At 57.1% G+C, this 19276-nt stretch overlaps 1 protein-coding gene across 1 annotated transcript; it reads left to right on the plus strand.

Annotated features, from left to right (window-relative positions):
• The first annotated feature begins 6302 nt into the window (after positions 1-6302).
• Positions 6303-17681, plus strand: BCAM (basal cell adhesion molecule (Lutheran blood group)). Its single transcript, XM_052655510.1, has 15 exons — positions 6303-6451; positions 8533-8654; positions 9189-9417; positions 9539-9609; positions 9856-9952; positions 10049-10231; positions 11103-11239; positions 11485-11641; positions 14077-14192; positions 14299-14440; positions 14606-14742; positions 14905-15049; positions 15138-15282; positions 16249-16366; positions 16459-17681. The coding sequence occupies exons 1-15, from the start codon at positions 6370-6372 to the stop codon at positions 16462-16464; spliced, it is 1887 nt and encodes a 628-aa protein (XP_052511470.1). The 5' UTR covers positions 6303-6369; the 3' UTR covers positions 16465-17681.
• The last annotated feature ends 1595 nt before the right edge of the window (positions 17682-19276 follow it).

Raw genomic sequence — 19276 nt, forward strand, 5'->3', positions numbered from 1 at the left:
CCTTCCATCTGCCCCTGAGGGATCCGTGAAGGCCTGGATGCCAGGTGAGGCCCCCTTCCCATCCAGGTTCATGCCCTCAGCCTGGCCCTGCTAACCCCACCCTATCTTGCTGTGATACTATCTAAACTGCCACTCTTTCCGCCCCACAGGGCACCAAGATGTGCTGCGTGAAGGGAGCCCCAGGGGCTGGAAGGGGTTTACGATGCAAAATAAACTGCCGAGCCCAGTCTGTCCTCTGGTGTGTGGAGGAGTGTGGCAGCCACTAGGGGGCAGCTTGGCGTAGGCGGCGGTGCCCGAGGCCTGATCCCCACCGGCTTGCTTAACACAAGCGTCTGGGGTTCCCAGAGTCAAGAGTGGAGGACCCAGCTCCTCTGGATCCAGGAGTCTAGACACCCAGACTCCTCCCCTCTCAGACCCAGGAATCCCACCCTCAGGACTTAGAACTTGGGAATTCTCAGAGAATCAAGCATCAGACTGCCTTTCCTCATCAGGGCAAAAAAAAAAAAAAAAAAAATCCTGGCCCCAGACCCAGATGCTGCTGCTACTAATTGCTAAGTCGTGTCTGACTCTTTGCAACCCCGTGCAGGGAGCCTGCCAGGCCCCTCTGTCCATGGGATTTCTCCCAGGCAAGGATACTGGAGTGGGTTGCCATTTCCTTCTCCAGGGGATCATCCCTGACCCCGGGATCGAACCCGAGCCTCCTGCTTGGCAGGCAGTTTCTTTACCACTGAGCTACCTGTGAGGTGAAAGTGAAAGTCACTCAGCCGTGTCCAACTCTGTGACCCCATGGACTATACAATCCATGGAATTCTCCAGGTCAGAATACTGGAGTGGGTAGCCTTTCCCTTCTCCGGGGATCTTCCCAACCCAGGGATCAAACCCAGGTCTCTCAGGAGCGACTTTCACTTCACTTTCTTTACCAGCTGAGCCACAAGGGAAACCCAAGAGTACTGGAGTGGGTAGCCTATCCCTTCTCCAGCGGATCTTCCTGACCCAGGAATTGAACTGGGGTCTCCTGCACTGCAGGTGGGTTCTTTACCAACTGAGCTATCAGGGAAGCCCTTAAACCCAGATACCCAAGTTCTAATTCCCTTAGACCAAAAGCCCCCACGTTTCCTTGAGAGTGACACACCCAGTCTTCCCACGGTCCATTCTCATCTCTCTCTCCTCCTTTCCTCGTGGGATCCTTCTTCCAAAGTGGCAATGGACGTGTCTCCCCACTGCATCACCAATCCCGAAGGAACCCAAGCCTCCCTCTGCCTAAGTTTAAACCAGTTGCCATCCCGGTAGCCCCCACCCTGTGCTCAGTCCCAGGCCAGGCAAGGAGGGCAACGTAGAGGGCTGCAGGAACCCAGAGCAAACAGCTGATTCAGTTGAGAAGGTCAGGGAGGGCTTCTAGAAGGAGGGAACATCTCAGCTGCATCTGAAAAGATGAGTTAAAAGGTAATTCAGTGTAAACAGAACATGGAAGCATGCGTCACAGATTTAGTTACAAGGAACAGAAGCCTCCTCTGGGGCAGGAAGGGAATTGATTGAGAGGACTTGGGATCACTCACAGATTCCCAGAAGTGATTAGAGAATCAGGATCGGAAAGTGATCGAGGGAACACAACGGGCAGCTGGCCTCCAACCATAACCCAGCCACGATCACACCACAGAACGTGTCTGAAGGGGATACGCTGGGGCCTCAGTGACCACCGGATGCTGGTCATCTCTCTGCCTCTGCCACCCCAGAATAGGCTAGCTGTTGCATGGAACAAATCACACCGGAACTCTTATTTTAATATAATTTTATTTAGTTATTTAGGGCCGCGCTGGGTCTTCATTGCTCTGTGCAGGCTTTCTCTAGGTGTGGCGAGCGGGGCTACTCTTTCTTGTGGGGCCCGGGCTTCCCACTGCAGTGGCTTCTCTTGTTGCAGGGCACCGGCTCTAGGCACACAGTCTTCAGTACTTGCACCGCGTGGGCTCAGGAGTTGCGGCTTGGGGGATCTAGAGCACAGGCTCAACAGCTGTGACCCGAGGCTTCGTTGCCCCGAGGCATGTAGAATGTTCCAGGACCTGGGATCAAACCTATGTTCCTTGCACTGGCAGGCGGATTCTTATCCACTGTGCCACCAGGCAAGTCCAACACAGAAACTCATTTGTGTGCAACAGTAAGGGTTTTGGGTGGTTCTGGCTCAGGGTGTGATCGAGTGGTGCTTGGAGCAGGGCAGCTGGGGCTGGACAGACATCCCTCTGCTGTCTCAGATCTCTCCACATGCTCTCCACGCTTGCTAGTTTGGGCTTCCCCACAGCATGGCTGCCTCAAGGTAGTCAGAGTGCTTATATGATGGCTGAAGTCTTCACAGAAGATATTCCAGTGATGCAGACAGAAGTTACATGGTTTTTTCTACCTAATCTTGGAACTCATGAATGAAGTATTCTCTTTTTTTTTTTTTTTTTGGTCAAGCTGCATCTGTGTTGTGGTACACGGGCTTTCTTTAGTTTCAGCGCTAAGGCTTAGTTTCCCCTCGGCATGTGGGATCTTAGTCCCATGACCAAGGATGAAACCTATGTCCCCTGCATTGGAAGGCAGATTCTTAGCCACCAGACCACCAGGGAAGTCCCCAGTTCCGCCACATTCTAATGGTTAGATGCAAAGACTCAAAAGGAGGGGACGTGTTTAACAGATAGACCCTCACCTCTCAATGGAAAGACGGTCAAGTTCAGCTTGTAGGAGAGCATGTGGGATGACAGCTCTTGTCACAGCTATCTTTGAAAAGTAGCACCTGTCCATCTGCCGTCAAGGGCATGGATTAGCCAGTCTTGGTTTGTTTGGTATTAGCACCTGATTCCAAGGTAGAGTGGGACTCACCAGGCTTAGCTCATCTGAGCTACAACGGAGGCAGGAAAGAAATATCTGTTTGGTTTCAACAGAGGGTAATAGGCTTTTGGCTGCAAGGATTTTTTTTAATACGGGGATGAGGTTGTGTGCATGCTAAGTCGCTTCGGTTGTGTCTGACTCTTTGCAACCCTATGGACTGTAGCCCGCCAGGCTCCTCTGTCCATGGGGATTCTCCAGACAAGAATACTGGAGTGAGTTGCCATGCCCTCCTCCAGGGGACCTTCCCAACCCAGGGATCGAACCCACACCTCTTACGTCTTCTGCATTGGCAGGCAGGTTCTTTACCACTAGCACCACCTGGGAAGCCCCAAAGCGGGGTGCAGCTGCTAGCTAACCCACCCCCACAAAGGCCATCATAATTCATCCTTTTGAATGTTCAGCATCAGTAGGTATCCTCTGCTTTAGATTTACATTCTCTTCCCCAAAGAGTTCTTTTTTTAATATTTATTTTTATTTATTATTTTGGCTGCACCAGGTCTTAGTTGCAGTATGTGAACTCTAAGTTGTGGCATATGGGATCGAGTTCCCTGACCGGGGATCGAACCTCAGCCTCCTGCATTGGGAGTTCAGAGTCTTAGCCACTAGGCAACCAGAGAGGTCTCCAACCCCAAAACCTCTTATCAAAGCTCTCCTTGCACAACTGAGTCTTGTACAGATAAAAATACATCATGCTGGCCCCCAAGACAACACAAACTCTCAGTAGTTACATTTTCCAGATGCAAGTCTAGAATCATGGGGAAGTAGACATTCCCCCTCCAAATACATCATGACTCTCCTGTATTCCACAATCTGTGAACTAGTTTAGAGTAACCGGCCCACACTGTGGGTTTCCCCGGTGGCTCAGCGGTAAAGAATCTGGCTGGGTTCGATCCCTGGGTCAGAAAGATCCCCGGAGGAGGAAATGGCAACCCACTCCAGGATTCTTGCCTGGGGAATCCCATGGACAGAGGAGCCTGGCGGACTACAGAGTTGGAAGTGACTGAGCACACACACATCCCACACTGTACATAAGATAATAGGATAAAGGTATAGAAATATGGGGCTTGTTACTTAAAATGTCTAAGTAGCTACACATGAGACAGCAATGGAATTAGAAAATTCATTGATTCCAGGCATAGTCAGCTCCTTACACCAAGCACCGTTCTCGACCCTGGGGATACAGTGGTGAACTAAAGTTCCCATTCTCTTGGAGCTTCTGTTTTGTGCAAAACAATAAAAAATAAATATGTGGCAGCGATAAGTGCTTCGGAGGAAAAATGTAGCGAGATAAAGGGCTGGGTTCGTTGCTGCATCAGAAAGGATGGTTAAGGGAAGCTCTGCGGTAAGACGATGCCTTAGAGATTTGAAGCGAGACAGGGAGGGAGAGATGGCAAGAAAGAATGTCCCACAAGAGGGAAGAGCAAGAGCAAAGGCCCTGAGGCTGAAACAAGCCTGGCGATGGAGGAAGAGCATGGAATCAAAGAGATCAATGTGGCAGGAAAAGAGCTAGTGAGGTAGGGCAGAGAAGAGGAAGATGAGGCCAGGGAGGCGATGAGGACCAGATACAGGACATTGCGCACCACGGAAAGGACTTCAACTTTATTCAGAAGGAGAAGATCTGAGCAGAAGGGTGACGGGCTGACTCACATTTTAATGGGATCCTTCCGGCTGTTTTATGGAAGTAAATTGTAGGGGACAAAGACAGATATTTCAGTACTAGTTGGTGCAAGCCCTCAAGGAAATGGCCCTGGCATTTATGACTTTCCTCCTTCACACACACTCCACACACCCCCACGTTTATGAACCAGAACCAGAACCCCCCGGCTGGTTGGATTAAGGAAGGTGGAAGGGGGCTGTCGAGGAAAGGGTATACCTAGCAGCCCGAGCAGAAGGTGTATGAGCCAGGGGCAGGGGAGCTGGGGAGTGGGTGCCTGGGGTCCCTGTGTAGAAGCTTGTGCCAGGGAGCTCTTTTGTCCACTTGCGAGTTTGCAGGTGTGTTGGGCCATGATCCAGTCTGGGTGGGGTTTGCATGTGAGCCTGTGTACTCCTGCATTTGAGCCTTGCAAACCTTCCCTGAGTTCTTGCTCCATGTCTTGCCTGGGCTGGACAGTACTGGGGACGCAGTAGTGATCACAACAGCCCTGGCCCTTCCCTTCCTGGCTCTCTGTCCAGTGGAGGAGACAAACTCATCCCCAGACAGAGCTGACCCAGAATGGGCAGGGCTAGGTGGGGAAGCCCAGAGGTGAGCACTTGACTCAGCCAAGGAGAGCACGGAGGGCTTTCTGGAGAAGGGGAGCTAACACTAAAAGGTCACCTCTCCCATCTATAACTATCGCTCTCCTGTATGGACAAAGTAGCCTTGAGCAGTCTAACCAATAACCCCCGTGCTGACCTATAATCCAAGATGTCCCTGGTGCCTGACCAGTGGTCCCCCTTCTGCCCATCCACCCGCCACATCTGATCAGAGGCCTGGGGAAAGTCTCCCAGCATGACCAGCTGCCCCTTACTAGCCAGTGTTGAGGGCTAGCTTCTCCCGGGTAACCAGTGAAATCTCACCCCACCCCCCAGCCAGCATCTAGGAATTTTGTCCCAGCCAGGCCTGCCTTGTAAGGAGCCCTGGACACTCTGATCTGTGATCCCAAGCCTGACCTGTGACCCTTCCTTGTGACCCATGGCAGGACTCCTCCTTTTTTTCCCTCAGGTGCCTGGGCCTCCTCCCCGCCCCCACTCACCTGTCAACCCCGTTTCTCTTCCCCTCCCCCCAAAGTTGGAAGGGAGTAAAGGGAAGAGAAAGGGAGGAAGGGGGGTGGCATTCCTAGGATTCCCTGGAAGGGGGGAAGAGAGGGAGGGCCCTAGGGAGGAAAGCTAAGAGAAGAGCACCCCACAGCCCCCGCCCCTGCCAGCATCTCAGAGGCCTGGGCAGAGCTGGGTGTTGAAGATCATTAGACATTAGAACTATTAGACATTAGAACCGGGTGGGTTCCAGGCCGCTGGTCAGACAGGAAAGCAGCCTAGCACACTGGCCACTGGGGAGGCTGGGGATTGCTGGTTGGACTGGGAGAGGCCGGTGCAGGTCCACTGGTTGGACCCGGGCCAGCAGGTCGAAAACGACGAGGGGAGGGAACGGGTCCCACCAGTGAGAATGAGGCGGAGAGGATCCGCGGGGGTCCAGGGAGGAGGACCCCGCTCTGGACACCGGCCGAACTGGTTGGTCGGGTCACCCGCCAGGGGCGCTGGTCAGTTGGAGCCTGACACCCTGGGGCCGGGGGGCGGGGAGCCTGGCTCCCGGCTGAGCGCTGGGAGGTCGGCTCCGGGCAGTGGGAGGTCCTGGCCTGGCGCCCGGCTTTGGAGGGGGACGAGGGGGAGACCGGGAGGGCGGGGTGGGGCGGGGCTGCCTGGGGCGGGGCCTCCTCGCTCCAGTCCCGGCGGCCGAGGAGTCCCAGCCCGGGCTCAGTCTCTGCCCCTGCCGCCCGCCGCTCGCCGCCCGCTGCCGCCGCCGCCTTGAACATGGAGCCCCCAGACGCGCGGGCTGGGGCGCGTAGGGCCCCGCGGTTGCTGGTGCTCGCGCTCCTGCTGGCGGCGCACCCAGGTATGGCTCGGGCTGAGAGCAGGGCGCGCCTGGGAGGCGCGGGGAGGGGAGGGGAGATGGGGAGGGGCTTTCGCCGACCCCAGGGACCCCAGGAAAGGAGGGATATGGAGTGCCCCTCCCAGGGAGAGACCCAGCGACAGCCTGGCAGAGGGCTGAGGATCCTCAGCTGTGTATTAGAAGCGATCTGAGAAGCCGTTGGACCCAGGAGTGCGGGCGCTCCGCTCCCTGCCCCCTCAGACGCTGGGATCTGCCCCCGCTCCCACCCCGCCTGGCCCCTAATTCCCCGGACCCAGAGGTCCTGGCCTCCAGTGGCCGGAGTGCCTTTTCCCCGGGGACAGAAGAGACCAAAGCGGAACTCCCCGCTCAAAAGTTGTCAAGTTTTGAGAGGGTCAGGGACCCTCTGGCTAGAAACCAGCAAGTCACATGCGATTGAGGGTTCCCCCTATTCAGATTCAGAGCCCAGACTCTAAAGGACCCGCCCCTCTCGCCTCCCGCTCCATCAGAAAGGGCTGGAGCCCAGCCCCTGGGCAGTGACAGCGGAACCAAGTGTTTCCAAGTGACAGAGCCCCCCTCCCCGGGGGCCCAGATAAAGCCACGCACCTGCGTGGGGGTTGGAGGAGAGGTAGAGGCCCTCAGGGGCTGCGGGAAGAGAGAACTGGGGGAGAGAGAGATCCCTCTGACCATCCTTGCTGTCTCCACCGCTTGGACCCAGCCCTGGGCACCAGCCTGGCCCCACACTCCCTCCCATGGGGCAGGCCCGGGCCAGAGGTGGGTGCCTGGGAATCCAGGCCCCTGGCACAAGCATGGCGAACAGTGGGTCCCCAGGGGCAAAGCTGGGCCAGGCTGGGCGGGGAAGGGAGGGAGACTCTAAGAACTGAGAGCTCAGGCCAGATTGCCAGCCCAGAGGCTGAAAGAGCTCGCTTTCCTAATGCGAACACCTCTACCTGCCTGGATCCTGGGACAGGAGTCCCGGCCCTCCGCTCCCTTCTCCCTCAGGACCCAGGATCCGAGCCCTCCACCCTGTCCTGCTGTGAGGCACGTGCTGCTGCTCTCTCAAAGAGTTAGAGGGGCCGAGGCGAGGGTAGGGGGCTCGGGCAGGCCTGAGCCAGCCTGTCCCTCCCACATTCCTGAAACCTGCCCAGCCCTGTCCCCCTTCACCGCGCCCACACACCCATCCTGCCTCAGCTCTGGCCCAGCCCCAGCCCCCCACCCCCCTCCCCCACCGCTCCGGATGGAGAGACCCGGGGGGCAGGGCTGGGCAACACGGAGACGGAGAGGAACGCAGAGAACCGTGAAACTAAGAGACGAGACGCAGGGTGAGGGGCGCACACGCGCACACACACACACACACACACACACGCACACACACGCAGAGGCGGTGACTGAGATGGAGATGATTATCCATCTCGTTGTGCCAGGCCCCAGGTGAAGTGCTGGAGGCTAAGGAATGAGCCCGCCAAGGCCCTGCCCTCAAGGGGCATTTGGTCTGGGGGACAAGCAAGGACACACAGGATTTGAGTCCAAGCGGATTGTATGGAGGCCACCGGGGCCCTGTGTGGCCCAGGGGAGGAGTCTTCACTTCTGCAAGTGAACGGAGAGATGGAGAGACATGCTGATGGGATCTGAAGCTTAGAGATGCAGAAATGAGAGATGAAGGGAGAGAGGAGCTGAATCTGAGGGAGCAGGGGCTGGGGGCCTGGCCTGGACCCCTGGATCTGGGGAAGGAGGGGCTGGGGGCCTGGGGGAGGAGGGGCTAGGGGCCTGGACCCCTGGGTCTGGGGGAGGAGGGTCTGGGGGCCTGGACCACTGGGTCTGGGGGCGGAGGGGCTGGAGGCCTGGACCCCTGGGTCTGGGAGAGCAGGGGCTGGGGGCCTGGCCTGGACCCCTGGATCTGGGGAAGAAGGGGCTGGGGGCCTGGGGGAGGAGGGGCTAGGGGCCTGGACCCCTGGGTCTGGGGGAGGAGGGTCTGGGGGCCTGGACCACTGGGTCTGGGGGCGGAGGGGCTGGGGGAGGAGGACTGGGGACCTAGAGAGCTCTGCCTCCTGGTGGCAGTGGGAGAGAGCTCAGTCACCCTCCTGCAGGTTCCAAGGCTGAGGTCCGCCTGTCTGTGCCCCCCCTGGTGGAGGTGATGAGGGGGGAGTCTGTCACTCTGGACTGCAGCCCCTTGGGGACCCATGACTATTTCATGCTGGAATGGTTTCTGGTGAGTGCTGTGGGCTGGGAACGAGGACATGACAGAGCGGGGCCTGAGAGTCAGGGTGCAGTGGGGCTGCAAATGTTCATCCCCTCATCCGAGCCCGAAAGCCCCTAGGAGCCCCACCAAGCTGCCTTTCCATTTTACAGGTGGGGAAATGGAGGCCCAGCAAGAGGAAGCCCCTCTCCAGGGTACCCTGGTGTCAGGCACAGCTGAGGCTAGAATGAAAGAGGTCCCTTGGCTCTTGAAAGAGGACATTCAGAGGCAGACACCCAGAAGGCAGGAGCCCGGGGATGGGACTAAAGAGAAAGAGAAACAGGAGACCCAGGGCAGGAAAGGAAGACAGAGGTGGAAGGAGGGAACCAGAGAGGGGGAAAGGTGACCACAGACAGAGAGCGGGGGTGGGAGAGCTGGAGAGAGGACGGAGGGACCAGAGAGAGAGCGTGAGAGGAGACCCACGGAGCGGCAGAGGGAAAGGGGACACGGAGGAGGGCCCGCGGCTGGGCAACCTCTCACTGAGATGCTCCCTGCCTGCCCCCGCAGGTCGACCGCTCCTGGGCTCGCCACCGCCTGGCCTGGGCCGAGCTGCATGGGTCCAAGCTCTGGGACAAAGACCTCAACTCCCAGGGCCGCAGCCCCCCGTACCAGCTGGACTCCATGGGGCGCCTGGTGCTGCCTGAGGCCCAGGTGGGTGACGAGCGCGACTACGTGTGCGTGGTGAAGACGGGGGCAGCAGGCATTGCCGAGGCCACTGCCAGGCTCAGTGTGTTTGGTGAGTGTCTGTGCCTCCCCTCCAACCACCGCCCCCCTCCCACAACACACACACATCCTGGGAAAGGGCAGGGAGGTGAGAACCCCGGGAACCAGCTCCTGACTGTAAGTCCCTCCCGCAGCCAAACCCGAGGCCCCGGAGGTCTCCCCCAACAAAGGAACCCTGTCTGTGATGGATGACTTTGCCCAGGAGGTACCTTGGGCCGCATCTTGCTTCCAGGATTCTGAGGGGAGGAGGGGGTCCTGGGCTCCTACAGCCCAAGGTCGGGAGAAGCTGGGGGCTTGGGCTTCCCAGTCCAGGAGTAGGGGTCCGGGAGTTCCGACCTTGGGTCTCCCGGGAGGAGAGGCTTGGGAGCTGGACTCGTGTGTCCGGGTCTGGTCTGGTCCCCAGACTCCAGGGACCTGGCTCCCAGCCCGGGCGGGTCTGTGTCTGTCCCAGATAGCCACTTGCAGCAGCCGCAACGGGAACCCAGCCCCCAAGATCATGTGGTATCGGAACGGGCAGCCCCTGGCCGTGCCCCTGGAGGTGAACTCCGGTGAGTGGCGCCTGAGGGAGCTCAGCTAGACCTCAGGGGCTGGGGCTGGGCGGCGGCCGGGCCAGCTGACCGCCTCCCCGCCGCCCCCTCCCACAGAGGGCTACATGACCGCCCGCACCGTCCGGGAGGCCTCCGGCCTGCTCTCTGTCACCAGCACCCTTTACCTGCGGCTCCACAAGCCCGACCGGGAGGCCAGCTTCCACTGCTCCGTGCACTACCACCTGCCCGCCGGCCAGCATGGCCGCCAGGACGGCCCTTCCTTCTCCCTCACCCTGCACTGTGAGTCCGAGCTGGGCCCCCGGCCGCCCCCACCTGGAACTCTTGAGCTGAGGCCTGACCCTCCAAGGCGACCCCGGTGACCTGCCCCACCCCTTCCAGGCCTTCCCCCACCATTACCTCAGGCTGAAGTGGGTACTCACCTCTGACCTCTGACCTCAAGTGCCAGCAGGAGCCCCATCCTGACTTCTGACTCCCCCCATAACACTCTGAACCTCGTGGAGTCTCAGGACTAACCGTTGTGCCCCACGCTTCCACCCCAAAATGGGTCCCCCCGAATCTCACACTGACCTGTCACCCACATTGTAGCAAAGGAAAGGACTAAGGTTGGCCAAAGGTTAGGGGTCATATCTTTTTTTTTTTTGGTCACACCATGAGGCGTGTGGGATCGTAGTTCCCTGACCAGGGATCGACCCTGCGCCCCCTGCATTGGAAGTGTGGAATCAACCCCCCCACAACCCTGCCTCCAACCCTCTCTATGGTGCCTGTCCTGGTCTGGATACCCCCAGCCCCTCCGGTCTCCCATACAAGGCAGCCAGAGAGCTCTTCCCAAGGTACACACTGACCTGTACTCTCCACCTCTGACCTCGAGCCCATGATCTCAGAACGAGTGCAAACTTGAGCCTCAAAATATGACCTCTAAGGAACTTCCTTGGTTAAGACTCCACGCTTCCAAAGCCGGGGGTGTGGGTTCAATCCCTAGTTAAGGAACTAAGATCCCACATGCCTCATGGCATGGCAAAAAAAAGAAGAAAAAAGATATTACCTTTGGCCAACCATAGCCCTTTCCTTTGCTGCAGTGCTGGCCTCTCCCCCTTAACCTAGCCCTGCCTTTTACCCTTGACTCTGATCGTGAGTCTGCCCTTTCTGTTAGATCCCACAGAGAGCGTGCTGTTCTGGTTGGGCAGCCAGTCCACTGCCGAGGGCTGGGTCCGCGAGGGTGACTCTGTCCAGCTGTTGTGCCAGGGGGACGGCAGTCCCAGCCCGGAGTACACGTTTTTTCGGCTTCAGGTAACCCACCCCTTCATTCCCCTGACCTGTGCGATCTACTTGTCTGCACCAACTTCTGACCCTTCACCTGGGTGACCCCTGGCTTAGCAAGGCATGTGACCCAGGAGCTATCTGTGAGATAGCTCACCAATTTGTGAGAGTCTTGACATACCTTGATGCCTGGCTTGGGTGACCCCGGACCTAACCTGACCCTGCCAGCCCAGAGCATCTCCTGAACTGGGTTCCTCACTCCTGGTCTCCCCCAGGACAAGCAGGAGGATGTGCTAAAAACAAGTCTTGAGGGGAACCTGACACTGGAGAGGGTACAGCGGAACCAGAGCGGGACCTATGGCTGCAGGGTAGAGGACTACGACGCCCCCGAGGATGCAGATCTCTCCAAAACCCTGGATCTGCGTGTGGCCTGTGAGCGCCTCCGGAGCGGCAGGGGGGCCCTGGCATCAGCAGTCTCCTCACCCTCACCGCCCCCCTGCAGCCCTGTCTCCAACCCTTTCGGTGGTGCCCAGCCTGGTCTCGATGGCCCCAGCCCCTCCAGTCTCCCATACAAGGCAGCCAGAGACCCCTTTCCAAGGCATACACCTGACCTTCCACTGCCTAGAACCTGCTGTAGCTCCCCAGTCCTCTGGGGATAAGACCCACATGCTTCACCCCAGCCTTCAAGACCCACCCTACTGGCCTCATCTTAGGCGGACCCTTCTGCCCATCACATCCCAAGCTCTTCTCCTCTTTCCTACAGTAACTCCCGATTTTCTCTTCCATCCAATCCTAACTCATCTCTCGGGTCCCAGTCTTCCAAGAAGCCTTCTTGGTCCACCTGCACACAAGCCCTGAGCAAAGGCTCTGTGCCTGCTGGGCACTCCCGTCACCTCCCTTCCTGGGACTAGACCCTATGCCACACGTGAACAAGACAGTGAAGCCCCAGCCTCCGCCAGGCTCCAGGGTCCAGTAGGGGAGACAGATGTTAAATGCTGAACACACACTTTTTTTTTTTTGAACACACACTTTGAGTCACAGTCCTGCCTCTACAGAGACTAACGCAAAGGAGTGGGATAAGGAAGTGGTGCGGCAAGCAGAGATTATTTTCCATGGAGGGTGTTGGGGGCTGAAGATTCTGACTGCAGGAAGGAAATTTATGGGAAGTGCCCCAGTATCTACACCTCTTGGTGGGTGATGAGGGAAGGAAGCAGGATACAGCAGAGGCGGAAGTTGGGCTTCAGCCTAAGGAAGACCTCTACATGCTCACAGGGCTGAGAGATCCCCAGTTGGGGTACAGGGGCTGGGTCTTTTGTACGTCCACGTCAACCTATCACTGGATGTGGGCTGCCTAGGGAAGGAGGGGACATGACCTTGAGCCAGGGGCTCTCTCTCAGGCAGTTTCCAGAGAGGGCTGACAGCTGAGGGCTGACAGCTGACACCCTTCTCAACAGCTGGGGGAGAAAATCCTTTGCTGCCAAAGGGGAAATCTGAGTGTCCACCACAGAGGGTCAGAGAGACCTCTCTGAGAAGGGGAACATGTGTAGGAAACCAAAGAATGGAACCAGAGCTATGATGAGTCAGAAGAAAAGCATTCCAGGCTGCGGAAACAGCACATGCAAGGGCCCTGAGGCCCACACTGGCATACTGGAGGACAACAGGGAAAGAACAGGGTGGCCGGAGCTCAGGGAACAAGAGGGGAAGGTGGGAGATGAGGTTGAAGCAGTGGGCAGGGTCAACCAGGCAGGACTTTTTGGCTTCATCAAAGAAAGAGGCCTGTATGCCCACCATACTGGGGAACCACTGCAGGGTTTTGTTTTGTTTTGTGTTTTCCTCACTGCAAGAATTTAAGCAGAGGCAAGGGCTGACCAGTGTGTGTTTTGAAAAGATTCCTTGGGGGGCCTTCCCTGGTGGTCCAGTGGATAACACTCCCCACTCCCAATGCAGGGAACCTGGGGTCAATCCCTGGTTGGGGAACTAAGATTCCCACATACCATCACTAAACCCCGTGATGCAACTAGAGAAGCCTGGGCACTACAAAAAAAAAAGAGAGAGAGAGAGAGAGAGGAGTGGGCTGTTTTTGTTTTTGTTTTTTAAAGAACCCAGCACAGCCAAAATTAAATAAATAAATTTTAAAAACAATTTTTTTTTAAGTCAAATTTGGACACGACTGAGCAACTACACTTTCACTATTTGAAAAAGAAAAGATCCCTCTGGCTGCTCACCAAAGAATGGACCAGAAAGGACAGGAGTCCTGCCCAGTACAGAGACCAGTGAGGACGTGGCTGCAGTGGTCAAGGCGGTTGGACCCCAGGATCAGAGATGGAAAGAAGTGAGAAGATCCATTTGAGGGACAGAGCAGAGAAAGACTTGATGGAAAAAAACGGGTCATGTGGAGGAGAGAAGGCCAAGGCTTGAGGGGTAGTCAGAGAAGGAGCGCCCAACACCTCCCAGGTTATCCATTAACCTTGAGCTCAGATGTCAGCTCTGGAGGCAGGTGGTCAAAGTGGGCCTGTATTTTGGGGTTTTGTTGTTGTGTTTAACCTTATTTATTTAATTTGGCTGCACCAGGTCTTCACTGTGGCATGTGGGGTCTAGTTCCCCGACCAGGCCCCCTGCATTGGGAGCATAAAGTCTTAGCCACTGGACCACCAGGGAAGCCCCATGGGCATGTATTTTGGAGTCAGACTCCTAGATCTGGGCTCAAGGGCCCAGATGAGAGTGGAGTGCTCGTGGAGCTGGGGAGAAGTTGGCATTCTCTGCTGACGATTGTCCATTCACGTCTGCCCTTCTCAAAAGCCCTGGGGATCCCCTAACTGATCGGGTGAGGGTCTGGGGAAGGTGACATTCTGTTCCCCCAACTCCAGACCTGGACTCCCTGGAGCTCAGCACAGGGGAGGAGCTTTCCTTATCTCTGAGTAACAGCACAACGGTGACCTGCTCTGCACGAGGCCTGCCCACCCCGATCCTACACTGGACCAAGGTGAGAAGGGAAGGTGTCCCTCCCCAGCACGGGACCCTCCCCTTTCCATCAACCCCTCCCTGCCTCTCACACCCAGCTGGTGCCTGCTGTTTCTCTCCCCACCCAGGACTCAGCACCCATGGGGGAGGACCCCACACTCTCCCTCCACTCCGTCACCTTCGATTCCGCCGGCACATACACGTGTGAGGCCTCCATGCCCAATATCCCCCTCCTGAGTCGCACCCGGAGCTTCAGGCTGCTGGTTCAAGGTTCGGGGTATAGGCAGGCTGGGATGGGGATAGTATGGGGGAGTGTGGGGGGCCAGGACAAATGAGATGGGTCCACAGCTGGTCCTTCTCTCCTCTTTTTCTCTCCCTCCTTTCCTTTCCTGGGGTGCCTACATCTTACCCCCTTTCCCGCCCCACCACCCACAGGGACACCAGAGTTAAAGGCAAAGGAGACTCAGCCCAAGGCCGAAGGCAGCTGGACCGAAGGAGATAAAGTCACCCTGATCTGCTATGCCCGCGGCTACCCGGAGCCCAAACTCACCTGGAGCCAGTTGGGCGGCAGCGTAAGGGACCCTCCTCTGACCCTCCCCAAATCCCAGCCCCTTTAACGGTCCACGCATCCTGTCCTCCCTACCCTCCACCTCCACCAACCACTTCCTTTTCACCTCTGCCCACACCCCAAGCCCTTGATTTCGCAAACCTGGGCCTGACCTGAGCCTCCACAGCCCACAGAACCAGCCCCTGGAGGCCAGGGCTGGGTGAGCAGCTCCCTGACCCTGAAGGTGACCAGTGCCTTGAGCCAAGACGGCGTCTCCTGTGAGGCCTCCAACCCTCTCGGGAACACCCATCACGTCTTCCACTTTGGAACCGGTGAGTAACCACCGTGGTGGGACCGACACCGGGTGCAGGGCAGACTGCGGGCTGCTGGCTGACCCCTCCCCCCCGCCCTGCCCCGCAGTGGCCCCCCAGACCTCCCAGGCTGGCGTGGCGGTCATGGCCGTGGCCATCAGCGTGGGCCTCCTGCTCCTCGTCGTTGCCGTCTTCTACTGCATGAGACGCAAGGGGCGGCCCGGCTGCTGCCGGCGGAGCGAGAAGGGGCCTCCGTGAGTGGCCTGAAACCTTGAAACTGACCTCTCTACCCCAACCCTGACCTCACCCCGACCTTAGCCCCAAACCAACCACAGCCCCAACCCCAACTCCATCGGCAAATAAGATGCCATCCCATCTCCAACCTCCAACCTGGACCATGACCGTCCCTTCCCCTCTCCTCAACCCCACCCAACCCGTAACTAACTCCCAGACCACCCCAGGCTCACCTTAACCCCATCCCCAATCTCATCCCCACCTGTGTCCACGCCCACCCCAATCCCAAAGTAACCTCATCTATACCTCCAGCTTCCTCTCCAACCCCAACCTCTCCCCCAGCCACACCCTCAGCTCCAGCGCACATCCAGTAACCAAACACAGCTTCAGCCACCTCCCCATCCCAAGCCCCCCTGCACATCCCCCCATCCCATTCCTAACTCCAAACCCATCCCCATCTAACCTTATCTCCAACGGCAACCACACGGCCACCCTCAACTCCAATCCACAGCCATCATCACGTGCGTACGTGCGTGCTAAGTCGCCTCAGTCATGTCCAACTCTTTACGACCCCATAGACCATATAGCCCGTCAGGCTCCCCTGCCCATGGGGTTCTCCAGCCAAGAGTACTGGAGTGGGTTGCCATGCCTTCCTCCAGAGCATCTTCCGGACCCAGGGATTGAACCTACCTCTCCCGGAACTCCTGCATGGCAGGTGGATTCTTTTCCACTGAGCCACCGGGGAAGCCCAGCCATCCCCACAGCCCTCCCCCGAACTCATCCCAATGACATCACCAGCTCCAACTCCAAGAGCAGCGTCAAGCATGTCCTCACCCCATCCCTGACCCCAGGGCCACTTCCACCTCCTACCTCACCCCCAGCTCATTCCCACCCACCCATCGCCAAGTCTGTCCCCATCCGACACACCCATGGCCAGTTCCTTCCTTGGCCATGACCGCCTCCAACGCACTGCCTCCTCCCACTAGGCCACCTGGGGAACCCAAGTTGAGCCACTCAGGAAAAGAGCAGCCGGAGCAGACAGGCCTTCTCATGGGGAGTACCTCTGGAGGAGCCAAGCATGGGAGCAGGGGATTTGGAGATGAGGTGAGTGAGGGCCTGGGCCCCTGGGGAGAGGGGGCCACTGCAGGTGGAAGAGCCGCTGTGGGCCCAGGCTGATCTCCCCATCTTTTCCCCAGTGTTGAGCCTGAGGCCCTTCCCAGAGGCAGTCATTGAACCCGACCCGGATGGCAAGCATCAGAAAACCAGCCCTGCTCACACCTCCGCCTGCCCCCACGTTCCTGGCCTTCCCTCTTCCCTCTCTGGGCCCTCCCTTCCTTCCTCTGTGGGCTGGGCAGGGATCACAGCGGCCTGGGAGGGAGGGGACCTTCCTCCAGGGATTGTGACTCTCCCAGGCCCCAGAATAGCTCCTGGACCCGAGCCCAAGTCCTGGCCTGGGACGAGGCTCGAGGGTCGCTGGCTGGGGCTATTTTTACCTCCTGCCTCCATTGCTGGTCCCCGCCTCCCACCTGACGTCCTGCTGCAGAGTCTGACACTGGATCCCCGCCCCCTGCCCTGACCCCGTCATCTGTGGACACTGGAGTCTGGAATAAATGCTGTCTGTCACCTGGACACCATCCTGTGGCCAGAGCCGCCGCCTCTAGGGGGTGAGAGGGGAAGGGGGTGCAGGTGGCGCTCCGGCCCTGCTGGCTCTCCCGCCCCCTTGCTGGACCTCAGAAGGGATCTGATGCCACGCCCCCTTGCTGGACCTCAGAAGGGATCTGATGCCACGCCCCCTTGCTGGACCTCAGAAGGGATCTGATGCCATGGGGAAAGAAATGAGAGCGAAGGGATGGAGAGTGACTCAGCTGGAAAAAGCTGGAGAAGAGAGGTGCTGGCGGTCCAGAGGGAGCTGAACCTGGCCCCTGAAGACCAGTGCCTTTGGGGGGAGGTGGGGTGCTGTCCCCTTAAGTAAAAAATGCCCAGTCTCTCTCGCCAGAGACCCAGAGGAAATTGAAGCATCCAGAGGAAAAGCTCTCTCTGAGCTGTAGAGTGGATGGAATTAGGGACTTAGGCATCTTCTCTGAGGACAGCCTGGGGCCTGAAGCTGCGGGGTGGGAGATGAGGAGGGGCAACTTGGAGGAACCCCCATGAAGGGATCTAGGCGGAGAGAAGAGATGGCAGAAACAGCGAAACAGAGACTTGCCGAAGCGGAGGGAGAGGCATTTGAAAGGAGAACAGAGAGGCTAAGAGGGAGGTCAGAGGGACGGGCTGGGGCAGCTCAGAATTGAGAGAGAGCCACTGAGTCAGACAGAGATGTGGGGAGAGAGAGGCAAAGACAGACAAATAGAGACATGTCCTGGATCTATTTACTGCGCAATTCCAGACCACAGCAATAGAGCGAAGATCACAATAAAGCAAGTCACACAAATTTTTCAGTTTTCCAGTGCATATATTACGTTTACACTGTACTGTAGTAAGTATACAATAGTGTTCTGCCTTAAAAAAAAAAAAAAAGTACACAGCTTAACTTAAGAAACACTTTGAAAAACAAAACACTTTCTTGTTAAAAATGGTAACCATCTGAGGCTTCAGTGAGTCATAGCGGTCACATCAAAGGTCACTCATCAGTGACCATAACAAACAGAAGAACAATGGAGAACCTTGGAATATTGCAAGAATTACCAAACGTGACACAAAGATACAAAGCGAGCAAAGGCTGTCGGGAAAATGGCACCAATAGACACAAGGTTACCACAAACCTGTAATTTATTATTATTTTTAAATGCAGTATCTTAGGGGCACAATAAAGTAATGTGCCATACAGAGAGGTAGGGCTGCAGAGACAGACAGGAACACAGAAAGAACTGGGATTCAGAGAGACCATTCCAGTTAGAAAGGGAGGGGAAAAAAAAGTTTCAAAAGAGCAGCTCAGAAGCAGTGCAGGGCGGACAAGTGTGACCTTGGGCAAGTGACTTTACCTCCCTGAGTCCATCAGATAGAGATAAATCATACTTGGGCCATGGACGGCCACTGTGAGGAGGGGGAGCAAGTGCAGTGCATGCTGGCAGGTCTCTACCGGTGACCCCACCCCTCTGTCCTCAGTTTACTCAGCCACCAGATGGACCAAGTAGCATCTATGGCTGTGGGGAGTTGAAGAGATGCTATGGGAGCCTCCTCGTAGGCAACTGAGCAAATGCTCAGAGATTTCCACAACAGAAGAGCTCACATTGGCTGAATTAAGGTGCTCAAATCCCATGATTTATTGAGTCAGATTAAAACAAACAGGAGGGACTTCCCTGGTGGCCCGGTGGTTAAGACTCCACCTTCCAACACAGGGGTCAGGGTTCAGTCCTTGGTTGGGGAACAAAGATTCCTGTCGGGTGTGGTCAAAAGATTAAAAATAAATGAATGTATAAATAAAACAAATGTGAGAAACGAGAGAGATGGGGCAGGTTAACACGCTGAGATGGGGAACAAACGATCACAGTTCTGCCGCCTGAGCTTGGGGGTTCATGGGGCTCTGCTGTCCTCTCCGTGTGGTGGTGTCCCCAGGCCCAGAGTCGAGGGGCAGCAGGGAGGAGCCACACCCGGAAGCTGCCAGGGCTGCGTGGGGGGCAAATGCATTCAGCCACACCTGCAGGTGGAGGAAAACATGCCTCCTGGCCATGGCTCTCACCTCCATGACGTGAGCACAGGGCTCACCGAGCAGAGCGAGAGTCCCAGGAGTCACTTAATGACTCTCGGATAAGTGAAATGAGTCAGTCAGTCTTGTCCGACTCTTTGCAACCTCACGGACTGTAGCCCGCCAGGCTCCTCTGTCCATGGGGTTCTGCAGGCAAGAATACTGGAGTAGGTAGCCATTCCCTTCTCCAAGGAATCTTTCCGACCTAGGAATTGAACCGGGTCTCTTGCACTGCAGGTGGTTTCTTTACCGTCTGAGCCACTAGGGAAGCTCAAGGACTCTCAGGTACTTGAAACTTAATCAATCTTTCCCTCCTTCCCATGGACATTCAG

This window comes from Budorcas taxicolor, chromosome 18 (genome assembly GCF_023091745.1).
Source record: "Budorcas taxicolor isolate Tak-1 chromosome 18, Takin1.1, whole genome shotgun sequence".
NCBI classification, from domain to species: domain Eukaryota; kingdom Metazoa; phylum Chordata; class Mammalia; order Artiodactyla; family Bovidae; genus Budorcas; species Budorcas taxicolor.